General features: G+C 41.5%; 1 protein-coding gene across 19 annotated transcripts in view; it reads right to left on the bottom strand.

The window, feature by feature from the left end:
* The window catches only part of PLEKHA7 (pleckstrin homology domain containing A7), a gene marked incomplete at its 3' end in the record, with an annotated part of 276,779 nt that overhangs the window by 34,285 nt on the left and 222,289 nt on the right, over positions 1 to 20,205 (bottom strand). For 15 of the 19 annotated variants that reach the window (XM_034770147.1, XM_034770145.1, XM_034770144.1 and 12 more), the window contains 5 exon segments: positions 3,834 to 3,857; positions 4,286 to 4,339; positions 6,267 to 6,386; positions 6,830 to 6,916; positions 15,702 to 16,224. In XM_034770147.1, the coding sequence (XP_034626038.1) occupies positions 3,834 to 3,857; positions 4,286 to 4,339; positions 6,267 to 6,386; positions 6,830 to 6,916; positions 15,702 to 16,224 (808 nt within the window). 19 annotated transcript variants of the gene reach the window in all.

Genomic DNA, 20,205 nt, shown 5'->3' on the forward strand with positions numbered 1-20,205 from the left:
TGAACCACTGAATGGCTTCACAGAGGACCCCAGATTTTCTTGAATTGTTCTAGTGCAAATGCTTAATGGAATACACTCTTCTACACTTCATTAGGCCTTCCTCATTCACATTCTGCATTTCCTAATCTGGAATGTATGTTTGAATTTAAAAAAAATCAACAAGTTACTATGGTATTATGAGATCCGATTTACCCACCCACTCTACAGACAGACAGTTTAATTATTAAGCAGAAAACAAACTACTTCCTTTTAGCATTTCTCAATTCTCCACTGCCTGTAGCATGCTTTATTATAAGCTTACACATGAAATGTCTTTCCTTACTGTGTAAGGATTTGACTAGTTTTCAGTAAATAAGGGCTTGTCTACACTTTCAATGCTACAGCAGCATAGCTGCACCACTGGGCAGCGCTATGTGTTTCAGTGTAGACACTACCTACATCAACGGGAGGGATTCTCCTGTCAGCACAGATAATTCACCTCTCCGAGAGGTGGTAACTAGGTCAATGGAAGAATTCTTCTGTTGATCTAGTGCTGTCTATGTGGTGACTTGCTTTACTTTAACTACGCTGCTCAGGGGTGTGGATTTTTCACACCCTTGACTGATGCAGTTAAATCAAGCTAGTCTTCTAGTGTACATCAGGCCTAAGGCATGGGGCCACACATTAAACAATGAGGATAAAACAAAATATCAAATAGTTGCTCATTCAGTGAGCACCTTCCTTACTGTGCATTGAATGAGGCAGGGATCCTATGGAAAAAAACTGTATGTGATCATGTAATTAAAAACTGAGTCATATTAGGGCTACAATTTTGTCACACACATTTTTAATATATTTCATGGCACAGGTGCAAAAAACCAATTATGTCTGGAAAGCAGGACAATGGGGAGCCCATGGGTGGTTGTGGGAGAACAAGTTCACCTCTTATGCTCATGGCTCCTGTCCCATGGGGCTAGGCCCAGGTCCCCCGCTCTTGGCATTGCGACCTGGCCCACGTGGCACAACACCTCCATAGATGGAGACAGATGGCCAAAGTCGATCAGCATTGTGACCTAGCACATGGGGTCGCAACACCACTCAGGTTTGGAGGGGTGGACATGCCAAACCTGCGTGGTGTCATAATCCCATGCGCTAGGTCGCAGCGCCTATCAGCATTTCACAGACTTTATTCAAATTCACTGTTTCTGTGACTGGATGGGGGGGAGTGGTAGATGTGGTATATCTTTACTTTATTAAGGTTTTTGATACTGTCTCACATGACAAACTAGGGAAATACAACCTAGATGGAGCTACTATTGGGTGGATGCATAACTGGTTGGAAAACTGTTCCCAGAGATTAGTTATCAGTGGTTCACATTCAAGCTGGAAGGGTATATCAAATGGGGTCCTGCAGAGATCAGTTCTGGGTCTGGTTCTGTTCAATATCTTCATCAGGGATTTAGATAATGGCATAGAGAGTACACTTATAAAGTTTGTGTATGGTACTAAGATGGGGGGAAGGTTGCAAGTGCTTTGGAGGCCAGGATTAAAATACAAAATGATCTGGACAAACTGGAAAAATGGCCCGAAGTAAACAGAATGAATTTCAATAAGGACAAATGCAAAATACTCCATTTAGGAAGGAGCAATCAGTTGCACACATACAAAATGGGAAATGACTGCCTAGGAAGGAATACTGCAGAAAGGGATCTGGGGGTCATAGTGGATCACAAGATAAATATGAGTCAACAGAGTAACATTGTTGCAAAAAAAGCAAACATCATTCTGGGATGTATTAACAGGGATGTTGTTAGCAAGACATGGGAAGTAATTCTTCTGTTCTACTCCATGCTGATTAGGCCTCAACTGGAGTACTGTGTCCAGTTCTGGGCGCCACATTTCAGAAAAGATGTGGACAAACTGGAGAAAGTCCGGAGAAGAGCAACAAAAATGATTAAAGGTCTAGAAAACATGACCTATGAGGGAAGATGGAAAAAACTGGGTTTGTTTATTCTGGGGAAGAGAAGACAGAGAGGGGACATGATAACAGTTTTCAAGTACATAAAAGGTGGCTACAAGAAGGAGGGAGAAAAATTGTTCTTCTTAACCTCTGAGGATAGGACAAGAAGCAATGGGCTTAAATTGCAGCAAGGATGGTTTAGATTTGACATTAGGAAAAACTTCCTGACAGGGTGGTTAAGCACTGGAATAAATTGCCTAGGGAGGTTGTGAAATCTCATTCACTGGAGATTTTTAAGAGCAGGTTAGACAAACACCTGTCATGGATGGTTTAGATCAGGGGTCGGCAACGTTTGGCACGCAGCTCGCCAGGGTAAGCACCATGGCGGGCCAGGCCAGTTTATTTACTTGCTGACGCGGCAGGTTCGGCCGATCGCGGCCCCCACGCACTGTGGTTCACCGTCCCAGGCCAATGGGGGTGGCGGGAAGCCGCGGCCAGCACATCCCTCGCCCGCGCTGCTTCTCGCGCCCCCATTGGCCTGGGACGGCGAACCGCGGCGAGTGTGGGCCGCGATCGGCCGAACCTGCCGTATCAGCAGGTAAATAAACTGGCCCGGCCCGCCAGGGTGCTTACCCTAGCGAGCCACGTGCCAAACGTTGCCGACCCTGGTTTAGATAATACTTGTCCTGCCATGAGTGCAGGGGACTGGACTAGATGACCTCTTGAGGTCTCTTCCAGTCCTACAATTCTATGATTCCTTCTCCTCTTCCACACTGCTTGGACACCAACTGCGGGCGCTGAGAGCACAGGAGAGTCTTTCTACTCTCAGTTCCTGTGCCCAGCACTAGGGTGGTTCCCATTCGGGAGATGCAATTGCAGAGAAAATCTTGCTCAGTCCATTCAATAATGATGATTTATGCATGAGAAGAAGAGTTTCACACTATGAGAGCTAGCAGGCTGTTGTGCTGAGCAAAATTATTAGTTTTCTTTTCATGGATTTTTCAAAACCTAAAGTCTATTAATCTAGTTTTGTTTTCAATCTGCTTACCATGGAGGATAGCTATTTTAACTGAGACAGAGAGTTTGAGCTTCAGGATAATAAGATTGTTTAACATCTTGAATTCATGCAACATGATATTGGTGACCTGATATAAATAAGAATTTGAGATCTCTCTTTGGGAAGAAATGTCAATTAATTGAGCTCACCACTGGATGCCACTATTGCTTGATACAGATGTTAATACAGAATTTCACTGGCTGTGAAAAACTTGAACTTTAAACAATGTCACATGAATTTGATCCTATTGCTAAAGAATAATCGCAAAGTAATATTTTGATAGACTGAACTTGGAAAATTTGTTTAAATAAAAAGGAGTGAGTATCAAAAATATATACTATAAAATTGAAACAAAATACACCAAATTTAGAAGAATTTAACAGCACTGAAAAACTCAGTGACATTGTCAAGGTTGTGAATGCAAGCTGTAGGAACATGAGAGCAATATGGGCTTATTTTTCAAACCTACCCTATTGTCCAGTAGGCTAATTATAGGAAGTTTCTGGCTATTTAATAGCTCAATAATGGCATAAAGTGGTTAGGAAAATATTGCATTACTCTTAAGTGAACCATGGAGAATAATTTAGGGAAAAGTTTAATTCATTCTGAAAGGAGTTCCACCTAATGTTTGGTTGTGAGCTGTGGGGCCACGATGCTAAATTTCATAGGATGAGTGGTTTGAAGAAAGGAATTATTTAGGATCTTCAGAAATGCAAGTATGGCAAGGAAAACCCACACATAATAATATGGAGGTGAGAGGAAGATTGCAATATATTCAACTAATTTATCACAACACTACTACATTATAAATATGTTTAGAAATAATAATATTCTTACTGTTATCATAAAAGGAGACAGCTTCTAATAGAAATAAAGGAAAAATAGGAATGAATAAACACTGAAATTCTGTATTCTGTTAACTTAGAATACTCAGTCTTAAACATAACAGCATTACCATAATGCTGTAACAGACATTAATATTCTGAATCAGATTTTACTCTGGTTTCTTTAAATTTACAAAAGATAAAATAAATTATTCTTGCACTGTTTTCAGATTAAACTAAAACAAAATAAACTTGCAACAAATTTACTGAGTTTACATTTTCAGCCTATAGTCAGTGAAGTAAGACTCTCTCAATTTTAGAGATTTTCCTGTTACACCAAAAGAAAATTCAGCATTCTAAAGTCTGGATACACAAGATTGCAAGTAATGCAAGTAGGGAGAAGATATACAGAGGACCGATGGGATGATCAATACTGGAAATATGATTCCTATAAATATGTCCTACCTTTAGATCCAGATATTCCAAGTCTTTCTTCAGCTGGATGTAGGTGTCATCAGCCTTCAGTTAAATATATAAAAAGAATGAACAACAATGCAATGTACGGTATTCCACTACTTTAAAAGTAATTTGCAAATACTGGAAAACTTGTATTAAGCTATATGTAAGAAATAAAAAGTAAAGGACAAAGCGGGTACACAAGTGGCACAAAATAAGCACATTGGCCTGACTGTCACATTGCTGTTTATGGCTGAATATGAAATAGGCAAAGTATGATGGAGAACAGATTCCCCCCCCCCCCTTCCATAATATACTGGGTGACAAAAACATACTTATGGCTTAAATTATTTTCGAAGGCATGAACAACACTTTTATGGCTAGTATACTCAGAGTAGGATATTTTATTGAAAAAGGTGTTAAGCCATGGCTTAGCATCCTGTATTACATGCCTTTTTGACAGAAAAATTTGCCTTATTTAGGATTGGTCTTAGATATGAAATGTAAAATATTTCTTTAATAAAAGTCATCAAAACACTTCTGGTCAAATTTCATACACATTTTAAAATACTGTATGCATCCCTCAGTTTTGGAGAGATGGAACAGCTGCTTCATGGATAATATTAAATAAAAATTATCATATAGTTAGAGAACCATTCTGGCTTTTCATCTGATCATGTTCAAATGAATACTTTTTTTTCTTTTTGAAACACTGTCTAGTGAGTAGCTGCTGTCTGTATGGTCTTATAATTATACAAAGATAGTATTACCTTTACTTAAGTTACCCCCAAAAATGTGCACACCAGAGTCACAACAGAAAATGATTTCTCTTCTTTCAACAGAAATATTTTCAACAAACAACAAAGCAAGACATAACTGTTGCAAACAATCTTTGTTAACTGGGCAAAATATTCAGAACATTTTTTGGAATTATTTTGAATTCTGGACTTATTGGCATAAACAGAGGAAAAGACAACTATTCTGGTTTCAAGTTTTGAGACTTCAGTGTTTTGATACAATGAAAATAGTTATCTGAAAAAACTCTGTGCTAGCGAATCCATATACCACACTTAAATTAATCCTTGCAAAGAAATGTAAGATTGCTCTGGTATGTTCAATATTCTTTGTAATAGAGAAAGTTATGTTTGACCAATTAGCTTACTTGATTGCCTGAATACTCTACAGTATATAAACTATTTCACTGCAGCTGTTTGGCAGGTGAAGGAAATGGGAAATAAGTGTTTTAAAGAAAAAATAGTGAAAAGTTCCTTAAATTTGGTCAAAACAAAAATTGCTGAAAGCTTTAAAAGAGCCCCACATTTTGCTTCATGGTCATAAATGTGCCCAGGTTACTAGATGGCTCCCCTTTGGAGAATGTTACAAATCTAGTACCTTGATAAAGAGATTAACAACAACTGCATTTCTGCCCCATCTCCAATTTTAAAACTTCTTACATAAATGCTATCAGCTGTGTTGTTATGGACCTATGATGGCTAGTGTTATTTACCAATTACACAAAAGGACAATTTGACTTTTATGAGCTAATCTTTACCTGCAGGAATTATGCAGTTACAAGCTACTATGAGTGTTCTAGCTGGTTGATATATCTCACTTTGGAGTAAATGCAGCATGTGGTGAAGTGAGCCACTCCCATTATGAAAGCAGTGCAAAGACATTGTTTTGCTTCAGTCAGAATGAATAAAGTATACTTAATTATCTTTTCTGAAAAGATTTTAAGAGGCAGCATTTTCAGAAATAATATCAAAGCGAAGTGATATTTAAAGCTTTGAAACCATAAGCAACAGCACCCAGTAGCTTAAAATACTTATAATTTATAGCATGTACAACAACAAAGAAAAAACACAAATGATTCAAGGATTGAGAATACCAAAGAATGGGCAAGGAAGCACAGACTCAAGCACGTCACTAATGGAGCATTTGCAGAGTCACAAATTATCATACAGCACAGATGAGCCAATCAGCAGCTAACCTGATAGATGGAATTAGTTGGCAAATGCTGTAGTAATTGGGCGATTGTGTAATTTCGTATACTAGCCAACTTAGCCTGATGTCTCCTTAATCGAATGAGAAGCAATGTTAGCTCTTCAGGCTGCAGGTATTTAGACACATTGTAAAGAGGATATTAGCAGTCTTCAGGGAGCGTCACTGTAATTACATTCTTTACCTCAGTGCCCAGACAGCAGTTACTTGACCTGATTAAGCAACTATTTAATTAATTCTGCATTTGGTCAAATAAACGCAATAAAAGAAAAGGGTTTACTAGAAAACTGTAGTATAGTAACAAAACTAAAGAAGTTCTACACATGGCCTCCTCCTGCCCCCACTGGAGTCAACAGCAAAATTCCCATTGACTTTAATGAGAGCTGGACATGGTCCACGCTTAAGCTTACATAGTTCAAGTTTAAGAAGAGTTAGCTGGTTTTCAAACAACACGAAAAAACAATATGACTAAGAAAATAGCAGGACTTGAAAACCTTACTACAATAATTTGGTAGCAGGAAAGAGAAAAAGAATTCTAGCATTTCAACTTACCGACTTGCCATGTAAACTGGGTGCACTTACAGTATGGGTCATATATCCCATAGTAGGCATGGAGCGTCTATCAACGTGTGCTGAATTCTGTAAGAAGAGCCATAATCAAAATTATGAAGACTACCTCAAGTGGGAAGTATGGTCTTATGGTTTAGGTACTTGACTGGGATTCAGGAGATTTGTCTTATATTCTGGGCTTTGCCAGACTTCCTGTTTGATTTTAGGTAGGCTCTAATTTGGGGTAAATTCATTAATGCTTGTGAGGAATGAAGATATTACAAAACGCATCATAGGAAAGCCTATAAATAAACAAACATAGGAATTTGGGAATTGCCATACTGGATCAGACTAGGGACTAATTCAGTACATGTCTCTCGCATTGGCCAGTACCAGATGCTTCAGCGGAAGGTGCAAGCAATGTTGTGGTCAACAATTATGGACTAAGATGCCCATACAGGAAGTTTCTTCCTAAACCTGTTAGTTAGTGGTTGGTTTATGCTTTGAAGAAGCACAGTTTTCCCTTACATTACTATGGATGTCCTTTTTGAGCCATATAGATGTCTAATCCTTTTCTGAATTCCTGGCTTCTGGCTCAGTGAATCTTGTAGCAGCGAGTGCCACACACCAATTTGGTGTTTGATAAGACATATAAATCACCTTTTATCAGTTCTGAATTTGCCACATTTCAATTTCACTGAATGTTCCTTTGTTCTTGTAACACAAAAAAGGGTAAAGAGCAGTTCCTGACTTACCCTCTCTATACTACTCATTATTTTGTGTACATCTTTCATGTTCCTCTCTTAATCCCAGTCCTTTCAGTCTCTCTTCATACAAAGACTTTCCATGCCTCAAATGATTCTCATTGTCTGCCCGGAACACCCTCAAATATTGCTATCTTATTTTTAAGAGACAGGGTAACTAAAATTAAAACACAGTATTCTAGGTGAGGGAGTACCATGGATATATATAGGGGTGTTATAAATCAAAAAATATTAAATAAGCACTAACTATTTTCTTCTACAAATTGTATAGAAAGTGAAAACAATTTTATGGTTCACAGCTTGATAGAAATTAATATGGCATGAAAATATTTAGTTTTTTTGTCACACAAATATAAATACCTAAAGAAAACAAAAATGAAAAGCAAGAAGCTGCGGTGTCAGGGAGCAACTCTAACATTTTGATGGAATAAGGGAAGAATGATATTGCATGTTCTTTTACAACGGTATACCTTCAACAGCAGTACAGCCAATGTAATTAGAAAAACAATGGTAGGTGAGCTATAACAGGAACTTTAAGAACATGTCATTTTCCAGTGCTATATTTCACTAGGGTTGTTTAATCAGCAGGTAATGTTGTCCCCCATTTATATATGTGAAGTATGGCATTATAAAACTAGACCCCAAACCATATATACAATAACAGTGATGAAAGATCTATGATAAGCTGAACCAGTGGAAAAGATGTGAAGCCGTGAGTGGAATTGTGCTGAGTACACATAAGCAACAAATCCCAAAACGACATGAAGTAATCTTCTTTGCCGAATATCAGCACGTTACTGAATCTGAAATGGGTGTGGGTTTGCAAGTCATCTTCCCTTCCCACTCCTAACATTTGACATCTGAAGGATAAGTAATGTGCTCCCACTTTGTTCCAGTGTTACTGCTAAAGGATCTTCTATGCTCTCCTTTACGTTCCCTCTGCTCATACTGCACTGGGAGAGAAAACCTATTTATGCTACAGTCCAGCACTGACACTGAGCTGAGGTGGAGAGACTAACCATAATCTGTTGCATGGGATTGTAGAACAGTTGTTAGAAAATCTATGTTCATTTTCTTTCCAAGAATTATCAGCTGACAGTGGGGGCAAGCTAATTAACATAGGACAGGGTGGACTGCATTCTGTCTCACTAGAAGATTCTTTTGGACTATGGAAGACAGTGATCAGTGTTGGGAAAATATCTCCTCCCACTCAAAGATCAAGAGGGTGACTCGTCTTCAAGAAAGGAGCCAAAAGAGAAACAGGCCACCAGGCCTCTACAATAAAACTATAAAAGTGTGGGGGGCAGAGGGGGGAGAGGAAGGTGGATTGGGGGGGAAGGAAGAGACATAAGGGTCTGGGGTTTTGTGGGGTTTTTTCATTTTAGGTTGGAAAAATCTGAATTCTCAAGAAAACTGCAGGGATAGCCTGCTGCCAACCCTACGGAACTAAACCTTGCAGACTTCATGCAACCCCTATTTGTGAGCTTTACAAAGACTGGGTTTACCATTCCTCTATGGCAGGGGTTCTCAAACTGGGGGTCGGGACCCCTCAGGGGGTTGTGAGGTTATTACATGGGGGGTCGCGAACTGTCAGCTTCCACCCCAAACCCCGCTTCACCTCCAGCATTTATAATGGTGTTAAATATATAAAAATGTTTTTTTAATTTATAAGGGGGGGCGGTCGCACTCAGAGGCTTGCTATGTGGAAGGGGACACCAGTTCAAAAGTTTGAGAACCACTGCTCTATGGTGTTACTTTTATGATATGCTAAGTCTATTCAATTTGCCAGCAATGTAATATACCAGATCTTTTATACCAGACTTTAGACTGCTTGAGGAGACTTGGGAAAATAATATGCATTATATACATTGTGTAATTAAAAAGGTATCTCTCCCATCCCCCCAAGATGACATCTGTTAAGAAGCAGCTGACACAAGAAAAGAGCAGTTACTTACCTTACAGTAATTATGCTTCTTCAAGATGCATTGTCTACATGGATTCCACTCTTGGTGTGCATGTGCCCCATGCATTCAACATGAGTTACTTTTGGCCATAAGTGTCTATTGGAGCCGTACTAATGACTTAGATGTCCTCGTGCCCACCCACCTGAGGGCATATTGGCAGAGCTGGCCTAACTGTTCTTCAGTTCCTTCACCAGTACAGAAGCCAAGAGCGGAAGAACTCCATGGTTGCATGGAAGATGGGCAGGTTGGAGAGTCCATGTGGACACTACATCTTGAAGAACCACAGTTACTGTAAGGTAAGGAACTACTCTCTTTGAGTGATTGTCCACATGGATTCCACTCTTGGTGGCTAACAAGCATATTTGCTTGGAGGTGGGTACTTGGGAGGACCCCTGTTTAAACAATGATAGTAGGACAGTCCTATCAAAGCAGGCATCAAATTAGAAGATTCTGTCAAAAAATAGTGTCTTGTCAAGGTGTGGATAGAGCTCCAAGTAACTGCTCTACAGATTTTGGAAATAAGAACTTTCTACAAATATGCAGCAGATGCTGCCTGAACTCTAATGGAATAGGCTCTAATGTGGTTAGGTGGATCTAATCTGTCTAATTTGTAACATGTCCTTATCTAAGTAGATCTCCAAATGTATAATCTCTGAGAGGATATAGTCTGACCCGTATGCCCTTAATACATCAAGTGTATGAAATTTAGCTTCTCCCAAGGATGAGTGAGGCTTGGGGAAGAAAACTGGGAGATTAATAAACAGGTTCATAGATTCTATAATCTATGAATCTATGAACCTGTTTATTAATCTCCCAGTTTTCTTCCCCAAGCCTCACTCATCCTTGGGAGAAGGAACTCTGAAATTACTTTGGGCAGGAATTTGAGATGAAGCCTGACAGTAACCCTGTCCTTATGAAACACTGTATAAGGGGGACCCAGTCATGAGGGACTGAATTTTTACTACCCTTCAAGCTGATGCAATGGCTACTAAAAAGGCAGTCTTCACTGGTAGGTGATACATGGAACAGGTTGCTAAGGGATCAAAGGGATTCATCAATCATGTTCGTACTATACTGAAGTCCCAAGAGGGAAGGGGGCTCCCTAACTGGAGTAAAGACATGAGTAAAGCCATTAAGAAATCTAGCCACTCTATAGCATGGCCCTGCTTAGGTGAGTGATGTGCAGATATTGCTTCTAGATGCACTCTTACAGAGCAGATTGTTTCAGGGCTAGTAAATACTCCAATATTGCTGAAACGGGTCTTGTTGAAGGAGACAGCTCAGCTGCAGCTGAGATGCTTATATAGAAAGCCTCTTCCACTTCCTTTTTAAGTCAGTCTAGTTGAGTCTTTCCTGCTTTGGACCAGAACATTTTGAATTTCAGCTAAACAGCTTCTTTCAGTGGACGTCATTCAGCTAGCATCCAGGCTGTCAGATATAACAAAGCTGGCTCTAGTTACAGGATCTGACCGCTGTGTTGCTAGACTATGTTGGGTAGGTCAGGTAAGGTGATTGGGGGGCTATGTTGAGAGGTTCACAGATCCAAATACCAGAACTCACTGATGCTTTGGCTATCAGTTCTGTATCTTGCCTCAGTTTCATCAGAACCTTCACTATCAGGAGGACTGGCAGAAAGGTGTACATCAGTCCAAGTGCCATTGAGTGAGAATGGCATCCATCAAGGAGTCTGGGCAGGGATTCCCTTTGAAACATAGTATCTGACACTTCTTGTTATGGTTTGTGGCAAAGAGGTCTATTTCTAGAAATCCAGAAATTCTGGAAAGACTCTGCAGAATTGAATCTTTGATAGACCATTTGCAATTGTCTGAGAACTGTCTGCTAAGTTGATCTGCCAACGTGTTCTGAAGGTGCTTAGCCACTATTGTGATTTGATTCTGAATGCACAAGTCCAGAACCAAATGGCTCCCTGACAGAGAAGAGATGACCTGGCTCCTCCATGACTCTTGACATAATATCAGTACTTGGATTGTGGACCCAGGGAATAGTAGGAATAATTATGGCTCTGAACTCAATTACATTTATTTGGAGGGGAGCTTCTTGAGGGGCTATTCCCTCCCACTTTTAGCCTGCCTTAAGGATTAGCGACGGAGGGGGAAGAGGCAGAGAGGAACAAGCGGAGATGGGGCCTCGGGGGAAGAGGCAGTATGGGGCAGGGTCTCCTGGGGAAGGAGCAGAGCAGCACGCAGGGCCATGGTTTGAGTGCCGATGGCCCCGCACTTCTAGAGTGCTTCTGGCACTCCTTCAGCCCTGCAGCTTCTACAAGGGCTTGGGGCACCCGTTTTTTCAGAGGCCCCTAAATTGGCCAGGGCCCCCCAAATTGGCCAGGGTCGCTGGGCTTCAGCCCCATGGCCTTGTGTGTTAATCCACCACTGCCTGGAATTTGTAAAAAGTACTTTTTACAGGTTCAGACTAACACGGCTACCCTTCTGATACTTGCCTGGAATTTGACACCATCCCCTATAAAGTCTATGTTTTGAGTTGGAGTAAGCGTGGATCTCTCTCTGTTGAATTTGAGACCCAGAGTGGCAAGGATCTTTAAGGTTATTTGAATTGAGTAGGATCACTTGTTGGGGTGATGATTTTCAGATCAGCCAGTTGTCAAGGTAGGGGCAGACCTGAATTCATTGTCTCCTAAGATGAGTTTGCATGACTACCAAGCATTTGTTGAAAATCCTTGGACCGTGTTTATGGATTGTGGATTGGATGCGGATACAAATTTTGTATCTGCGCAAGGCTCTACTGACAGTGAGATGTTCCTGATTCTGAGGTATGTCCTGTGGTCTGGCTGAATGGATATGTAGAAATGGGAATCTGATGGGTTGACAGCCATGAACCAGTCTTGACCAACGTCCACAATTCCCTCATTAGAGCCTCACCATCCTGAACTTGAAACTGTGGATGAATTTGTTGAGACATCGAAGGTCCAAAATGGGATGCCATTCTTTGAGATGAGAAAATAATACTCCTGAACTAAGAACCCACATGTGAGGCCACTTGGTCTCCTCCAGCAATAGCCCACAGTCCCAGGCCCGGTCCACTGTGTCTCTGGACTTTATAGTGGATTTGCCTTGTTCCCACTTTGGCACGGTGGTGCTAGTTGTCATCAGTCTTTTGACCAAAAGAGCCCCATTGGATGCTAAAATGAAGAGGAGAAGAACCAACCCAGCCCAGACCCCTCAGTGGGACTGGGGCATTTCCCAATCAAGGTACAGGTTTGGGCAGAACAATCGAAATGCCAAGATTGTCCGGAATACAGACAGACACACCCCTCCCTCACTCAGCAGAGACTTTTCCTCTTCAGAAAGGCGGGTCTAGTCCATGTCGACTTACATGGGTTCAGGCTGAAGCATGGATGCAAGATATTGACTGGTTCATGCCATCAAAACCAGCATGGCTCAAAGCGTCACCCTCCTTTCTTGGCAGCACTCAGACAGTTGTTAATTTTAATATATAGATTGATAAAAGTGTTCAGGCCAGCTGGAGACTCTATTCAAGCCAGCTTAGCCTTAATGTCGTCATTGAGACCATGCCAAAAATTCCCATTCTGTGTCTGCACCAGAAGTCAGCAACATAATTATCTGCCCACCAGCATCCTTGCCTTAGTGTCTGGAGTGCAACCACTGCCGTGTTTGTGTGGTTCGGGTTGCCAAAAATCACCAACATCCAGGCCAACACCTCCTCAGTCAGCAAGCTGATAAGCTTCACCTTGGTCTTGTCAGTAGGACATGTCTGCAGGTACCGTAGAAGGCAAAGATGGCACTGATTTAGAAACCCACAGAGCTTCCCCCAGTCACCACTGAACTTGCTGGGCAATGTTATTTTTGGCTTTCAGTAGGTCTGGGTCACAGGTGGCACAGCTTGTGCTTGCTGGGTGGCATTCACTGCAGGGCACTGATCTGGGTCTGTAGATTCTGCAAAGCATTCACTAGCTCCACGAATAAGATGTTGGCTTTAGAGGGGTCCATCCTAGTAGCTAAGCCAGGGACTTTCAGACTACTCAGACTGTTGTGACCAGGGTGTGGACAGTCAAGCCTAGAAGCTGGAGCAGGAGTCAGGAATCAGAGTAAAGGATGAGAGCCAGAGTCAGTAACCAGAAATCAAGCCAAGAGTCACAGCTGGAGTCAGGAGGAAGCAGGGCTGGAATGGATTTGAGTGCGGCAGGGAACAAGGCTGGCACAGGAGTAATCACAACTGAGGATATACGTGTTGAGTTTGTTGCTGCTGCTGAGCTTATAAACAGGCCTTGCTGGCTCTGTTCAGCCAATCAGGCAAGTGAGTGGGAGAGGACTCCCTGCTCTGTCTAGATAGGAATGGGGAAAAGAAGCACACAGCTTCCAAGGGAGGCGGTTCTATCCAGAGTACCCTGTTTTTGAGGGGAAGAGACTGGTTCTGGTGTCTTAGATATTGCCACTGTCAGCCTCACTCGGAGACGAGTCCAGTACTAGGCCCACAATTAAACCATGCAGTACCATATATGCTCTGGGTACCCAGATAGCAAGTTCTGAAGTGCTAGTACTCAGGAACACATTTCTGATTTGACTGGTATGGAAATGGGAGGTGCCAAGTTCATGCCAAAGGGTTGGCATTGAGAGAAATACAGTCCACAGATTTAGTGGGTACACATGGTGCTCTTTTCAGACATGGTGCTGGCACAGAGCTTTTGGCCCTTATGGGGCTGAGGCCAAGGCAAGTCAGAAGTCTGATATCCATGTCTTTACTCTCTAGGCACTAGACAAGGTGACCTGTGCTTTCTGCCCTGTCAGAGGAAGTCAACACCAGAATGGTGGCAAATGGGAAGGCAGAAACTCAGCTCCCTCAGCACTAATGGAAAGGGACGAACCAGAGGAACATGGGTTTAGCTCTGCTTTTCCTCCTGGTGTTCAAGCTCTCAAGGGAAACAACTTCAGGCAGGCTTCTTTAGCTTTCTGAATTTGCTTCAAGAAGATGACACATATGGAGCATAGCTTGGAGATATGTCCATGTCCTAAGCAGAATAGCAAACAGGAGTGCCAGTTATTAAGCACCACTGAAGCGTCACATGAGGGCAAGTTTTGAAACCAGGAGATCTAGCTCCTGCAGTGTCACTAGCTCTCCCGTGAGGTGGACAAAAGGGAGGAGTTCTAGCCTAAACTGGAATGTATCTAGGTTCGTGTTTTGTCTGTCTGTCTGTCTCTCTCTCTCTCTATATATATATATATAAAAAAAAAAACCTGCAGGTAATAACTATATGTATTAACTACTAAGTACAAAGACTATTAAATATGCTTGCATAGTGTGCAGAGAAGAAGGCAGACACTACACAAGGGTTCTGTCTTGCTGCCATTGGCATTAGGAAGAAATTGAGGAACAATTCAGCCTGCTCTAATCTTTATGCCCTTGGGTGAGGGGGCAGGGGACATCTATGGCACAGGCATAGCCAACCATCTCCATTGGAGCTAACAGAATCCAGTGTTGCGCACATGGGGCAATGCGCACCCAGACTGGAATCTATGTGGACAATCACTTGAAAAATAACTATGCACTACTTTAGATACAGTGGCTTACCTGAAAGAGCTTTTCTGCAAAACATGTTAACCTTGAAGAAGAGAAATTATCCACAACTTGCTTCATCAAAAATTAAAAAACAAAACAAAACAAAACCCCTATCTGTTTAACAACAGTGAGAAAACCCATTGAAATGTGTTTGGAGAAGGTATAAAAGAATTGTTCTTTAACTTAATATTAAACTTCTCCATTAATATTGTGCATGAACATCCTATACATATATTTATGTAACAGATACATATATCCTACTTATGCATAGCTAAATATTGCATACATTAACATATATTTACAAAATTTTAAAATATTAATAAGGCACTCCATTGAAACTATAAAATCAGAACATTTCAAATTAATGGGCTCTTTCTTTCTGAGCTACCCATTTATTCTTTCCACAACAAAAATAAACCTGTGACAACTGAAGATGTAGGTTTGAAAAAAAAAAATTGTGTGTTACCGGGTTTACTTTTAGAACTTGTGTGTCACTTCAATACCACAGTAGGGATTGCAGTGCAAATGCCTATATTAATTAGATGGATTAATATGCAAACCCTATGTATGATTACTGTTATACTCTATACACACCTTTACAGCATGATTTCGTATCCTCCTTGGAGATCCAGCAAAAGGTATGTCTATACTCTGTCTCCCATCAGATGGTTTAACAGTAACCCTTTCTGCAGGAGTGTGCGGTCTCCTTGGTGGAAAGATTTTTGGAGGTCCTGGTGGAGGAATATCGGAAGGAGATGGAGGAACAGAAATTGATCGTGGAACATCTAGTGAACTTTTTGCTTTACCACGGTCAGTAAAGTCCGGAGAACCTGCATAAACTGGAGCAGTTGGACTGCCATGTTTAAACTGCTGTCTCTGTTGCCACTCGTATAGCTGCCATACAGTACCATCCTTATTAGCTTTCCTCTCCTCATGGGACATTTTCAAGTGACTAACACGGTCCTGGGCATATTTGTAGTCACTTGGCAAGTTGCGATTTGGTGGAGGAGAGCTCCCTGAAGGCTGCCTGGTATTCTTTGGCAAGGTATGATAATTTTCAGGAAAAGACGAAGACTGACTGGGACCTTGACGAGTTAGAATCTGATCAGGAGCAAGACTGTGAGAAGAAGAGATATAGATTTAAATGTACATTTATCAATAGGATTGGCTAAAGTAAAAACATAAATTATCTCTTCTAATTAATGTTACCTTAGGAATTATACAAGATTCTGATTAAAATTCACTTAATGTGTACAAAATGAAGCTACTATTGCCCCGGTATCTTTATATAAAAAACCTGCACTATTCACATATTAAGATTGCAGTAATCTGGTAAGTCATTTTACTTTGAGAAATATCTGAAAGCCACAATTCTTTGATCAATGATCAGCCTGGACCTATCACAGCACAGCTAGCTTTAAGGGAATAAGTTACATTACCTCTATATTTAGAAACACTAGAAGTCAAGTATGCAAAGAACTGAGTCATAGTTGTGTTTATAAACAGCAAATACTATAAGTAAGTAATTTTTACGTTTAGTTAAAAGGTATATTGTTCACCACTAGATGGTGTAGTTTGCTGTACAAATGTGATCTATTAATTCATTTTAAAAATTACATTACCTTAAAAATCAGAGAGGAGGAAGAAACCTCACCAGAGAGAATAAGCAACGGTTATGTAGATTTTGCTTCATTATACATAAAAGAGATAAACCATTTCTTAAATTCTTTGATATATGAACATTTGTTTGGAATGTTCTAGTCCTTATGAATTACTCTTTTACATGATATAATGCTACTGGTCCTTGCTATCTTAAGCAGCACATAGGAATTTACAAGGAAATTCATTTATAGTCCTGCTACAAAAAAATGGCACTTCCTGGGTTCAGTACAACATGCAGAAATTAAATTGCAGAAATTAGCTCCACATTTGGCCAGCAGCTTTCACGCAAAATCTGTTGGCTTCCAACTTTGACCTAGTTGACTTCATGAAGTCTTTTCACAGCCTGAAATACGAGAATGATCCCACTTGTCTATTATCCAATTCTGCACTTAGCCATCATTATTTTGTCCTTTGAAGCCAGTTGTCTAGGTATGGGCAGATGAATATTCCTTTGTGTCTGATGTATACAGCAACCACCAGGACACATCTGAAAGTCTTAAAGGCCTGTGGACAAGCAGAAAGGACAGACTATAAAATGGTAGCATCTTGTCCCCTCACAGAACCTCAGGTTTGTGATATGATCATCACATGAAAATAGTTGTCCTTTAAGTCAAGAGTTGCATACCAACACCCTGCAATAAAGCCGTGCACATCCTGAACCTGTTGACGTTTCTGAGGTCTAGATTGGGTCTCAAACTGTCACTCTTCTTGGAGATCAGGAAATACTGGTAATAAAATCCTTTCCCATGGTGTACCCATGGAATCTCCTCTAGGACTCCCTTGTTGAGAAGGGAATAGCCTTCTTCCCACAGGATTCTTCCGAAAGCTGAATCAGTGAAGAGGGAAGCAGGAGCTGGAGGATGGTGAGGTGACCTGGTGCAGAATTGGATAGTGTCTATTACCTGTGACTGGAAGAAATCATGCACCAGATGATGTAGAAGAGAGATGAGGCCCAAAGGAGGGAGAAAGAATTGGAGATGTGGTACATATTGGTGTGTGGCTGTCAACCACACCATCAGAATTGCTGCTTGGAGGCTGATGCTGAGGACCATGAGAGGTATGATGAGGAATCCTGCCCCTATACCATTGAGGTAGTTCGCCAGCAGCCTGTTTTGGAAGTAGCTAATAATGCCTCTGGGATTGCATTCCTTGGCATTACAAGAAAGTTTGTCTCTGGAAGCAGAATGACACTCTGCTTTCAGAGTGTGTAGCAAGCCTACAACCCTTAGTGACTAAAGTCTTAGCCATTTTTTTCTGTTCCTTTGGTAAGGAGTCCCTCACGGCATCCTACAAGATATAAACATAATGGGACATTATGGCCTTATAATTGGCCAGCCAAAAGGCCAATGAGCCAAATCAGAAGACACTTATGCCAAATATATAAAGCTTACTCTGTTACCTCACAGTCTCCCATGCTGCAGACACTGCCACGGAGCTAGCTGGCAAATGTTGTAGCAGGAACTGATATCCTTCACCTGGCACAGGATATATCCTGTCCGCTTGTTTGGACACATGCAGGAATGAAAAGGGAGACAGATATTTTTGGCTGTGTTGAAAATGCTGGAGCTAGGAGGTGGAGACAGCTTCTTCCTGGTCTATATCTGTCAATATGTCAAACAAGGGATCAGATATCTCAGGGGCCATGACACCTGCTGGTAACTGAAGAGTCTCTGCCATTCTCCCAAATAGCTCCTAAACTGTTTCTGTTCATCATAAAAGGAAACAGAGAGAACTCCATTTGATTGTCTGGTGAGGGGCCACCTGCACATTCCTCCACAATGGACTCATACAGATCCTCAGAAGGAATCTCATCCCATTATTCCAATACAGCAGATCCACCTGAGGATAAGATGGATGCAGTGGTGGTATCAGGATGCATTAGTACCAGATGAGACATAGGCCCTAGTGAGGGCACTGATGCCAAGTGAAAGCACTGTTCCAGAAGGAGAATCAGTGCCAATTCCTAGGTCAGCATCAGAGTTCGTCTTGCAGTTTCCAAAAAAGGCCTTCATAAAGTCCTGTATGTAGGGCCACATTAGCAACTGAACAGGGACCTGCATGATATCCTTCTATGATATCTGGATTTGAGATAAGGGATGAGGTCTGGTTTCCTGAGATCTAATCAAGGGACTTGCAAGTTCATCTTCAAAGGTGCTCTGAGGCAGGTCTGTATTGGGACTGAAAGATGGCACAGAGTCAGGTTGCAGAAAAGGATTCAGTTGGATGGTTAATAGCCTTGACCATGGACCCCACACACAGTCAGATGCAGAGAAATTGAAAGTGTTATTAGAATCTGAAACAGTGAGGAGTCCAAGTTATTTGGTGCCAAGATGACTGGTTCTGGAGGAGCATTGAGAAGAGGTGACCACACCACTGTCTGAGTCTTCAAAGCACCCATGGGTCTCAGATTGCAGAAGAGGATTGAGATGATGCTTCCTCTTTTTCTTCAGTTTATGACTCGTGTGGGGAGATGTACTTCCTAGTCTCCTTCCTGAAAGCACATTTGACTGTGCTTGAGGTACCAAGGCAGAAGCGTTAGTGCCAGAGGTCAGGTCTGGAGTTTATACTGAGTAATGGTGCCAGGTGAGGAGTAGGCACTGAGGTGGGCACTTCCTGTGTCAGCATCAGGGCTAATGAGGCCTAAAATGGATGCTTTGGTTGTGCTGGATGAAGGATTCCATGTCAGTACAGGGCCAAGAAGATCCCAGTCTTGAGACAGTAGTAGAAGGCAGCCCTGATAATGGAGCAGTAAATGTGTGTCTTGGGTCCTGTGTAAGAGGACCTTGGCACAGAGACTGGTCTCAGTTTCCTCAGCAGGCCTGCTGAAGTATCAGTCTATAACACTGAGAAGCCAGATGAGCCCGAGTGTAGGTGTAGCAAATCGTATATTGGGTTACCAAGTGGGTCTCTCCAAGACACAGAAGGCACAGGACATCTCTGGTATGACTGCCAAGCAAGATGCACACCTCACAAAGCCTTTACATGGCCCAAGGTTTATTCTCGATAAGGTGTTGAAGGCTCCCAGTACAGGTGAAGGGCTATTCACTCTTAGCTATCTTATACTATTCTAAATGAACAGTTTAGAATAAAGTTTTAAGCTAGACTAAAGGAAGATCTAATCGTAAGGACGAAAAACAAATTCTGTTCACTTTCTAAAGCGGCAGCAAAAAAAGTGAGGCAGGTGGGGGTGTGAACACCCTTATATAAAGTAGGGTGATGACCCTCACCCTTGTGTGAGAATGCGTATGAAATCCCCTCAACAGAGACAGTTGTTTAAGGCAGTTCTACAGCTTGATACCAGAAGAGCGAAATCTCACAAGTGGAAACGCATAGAAGCTGTTGAACAAGAAAAGTATGGCTCTTACTGAAAAGAGCCAAGAATAGGAAAAGTTCTCTGCAACAGGAATTATTTCTTGCTATATTTGAAAGGGGAGGA

Source organism: Trachemys scripta, chromosome 4, assembly GCF_013100865.1.
Source record: "Trachemys scripta elegans isolate TJP31775 chromosome 4, CAS_Tse_1.0, whole genome shotgun sequence".
Lineage (NCBI taxonomy): Eukaryota > Metazoa > Chordata > Testudines > Emydidae > Trachemys > Trachemys scripta.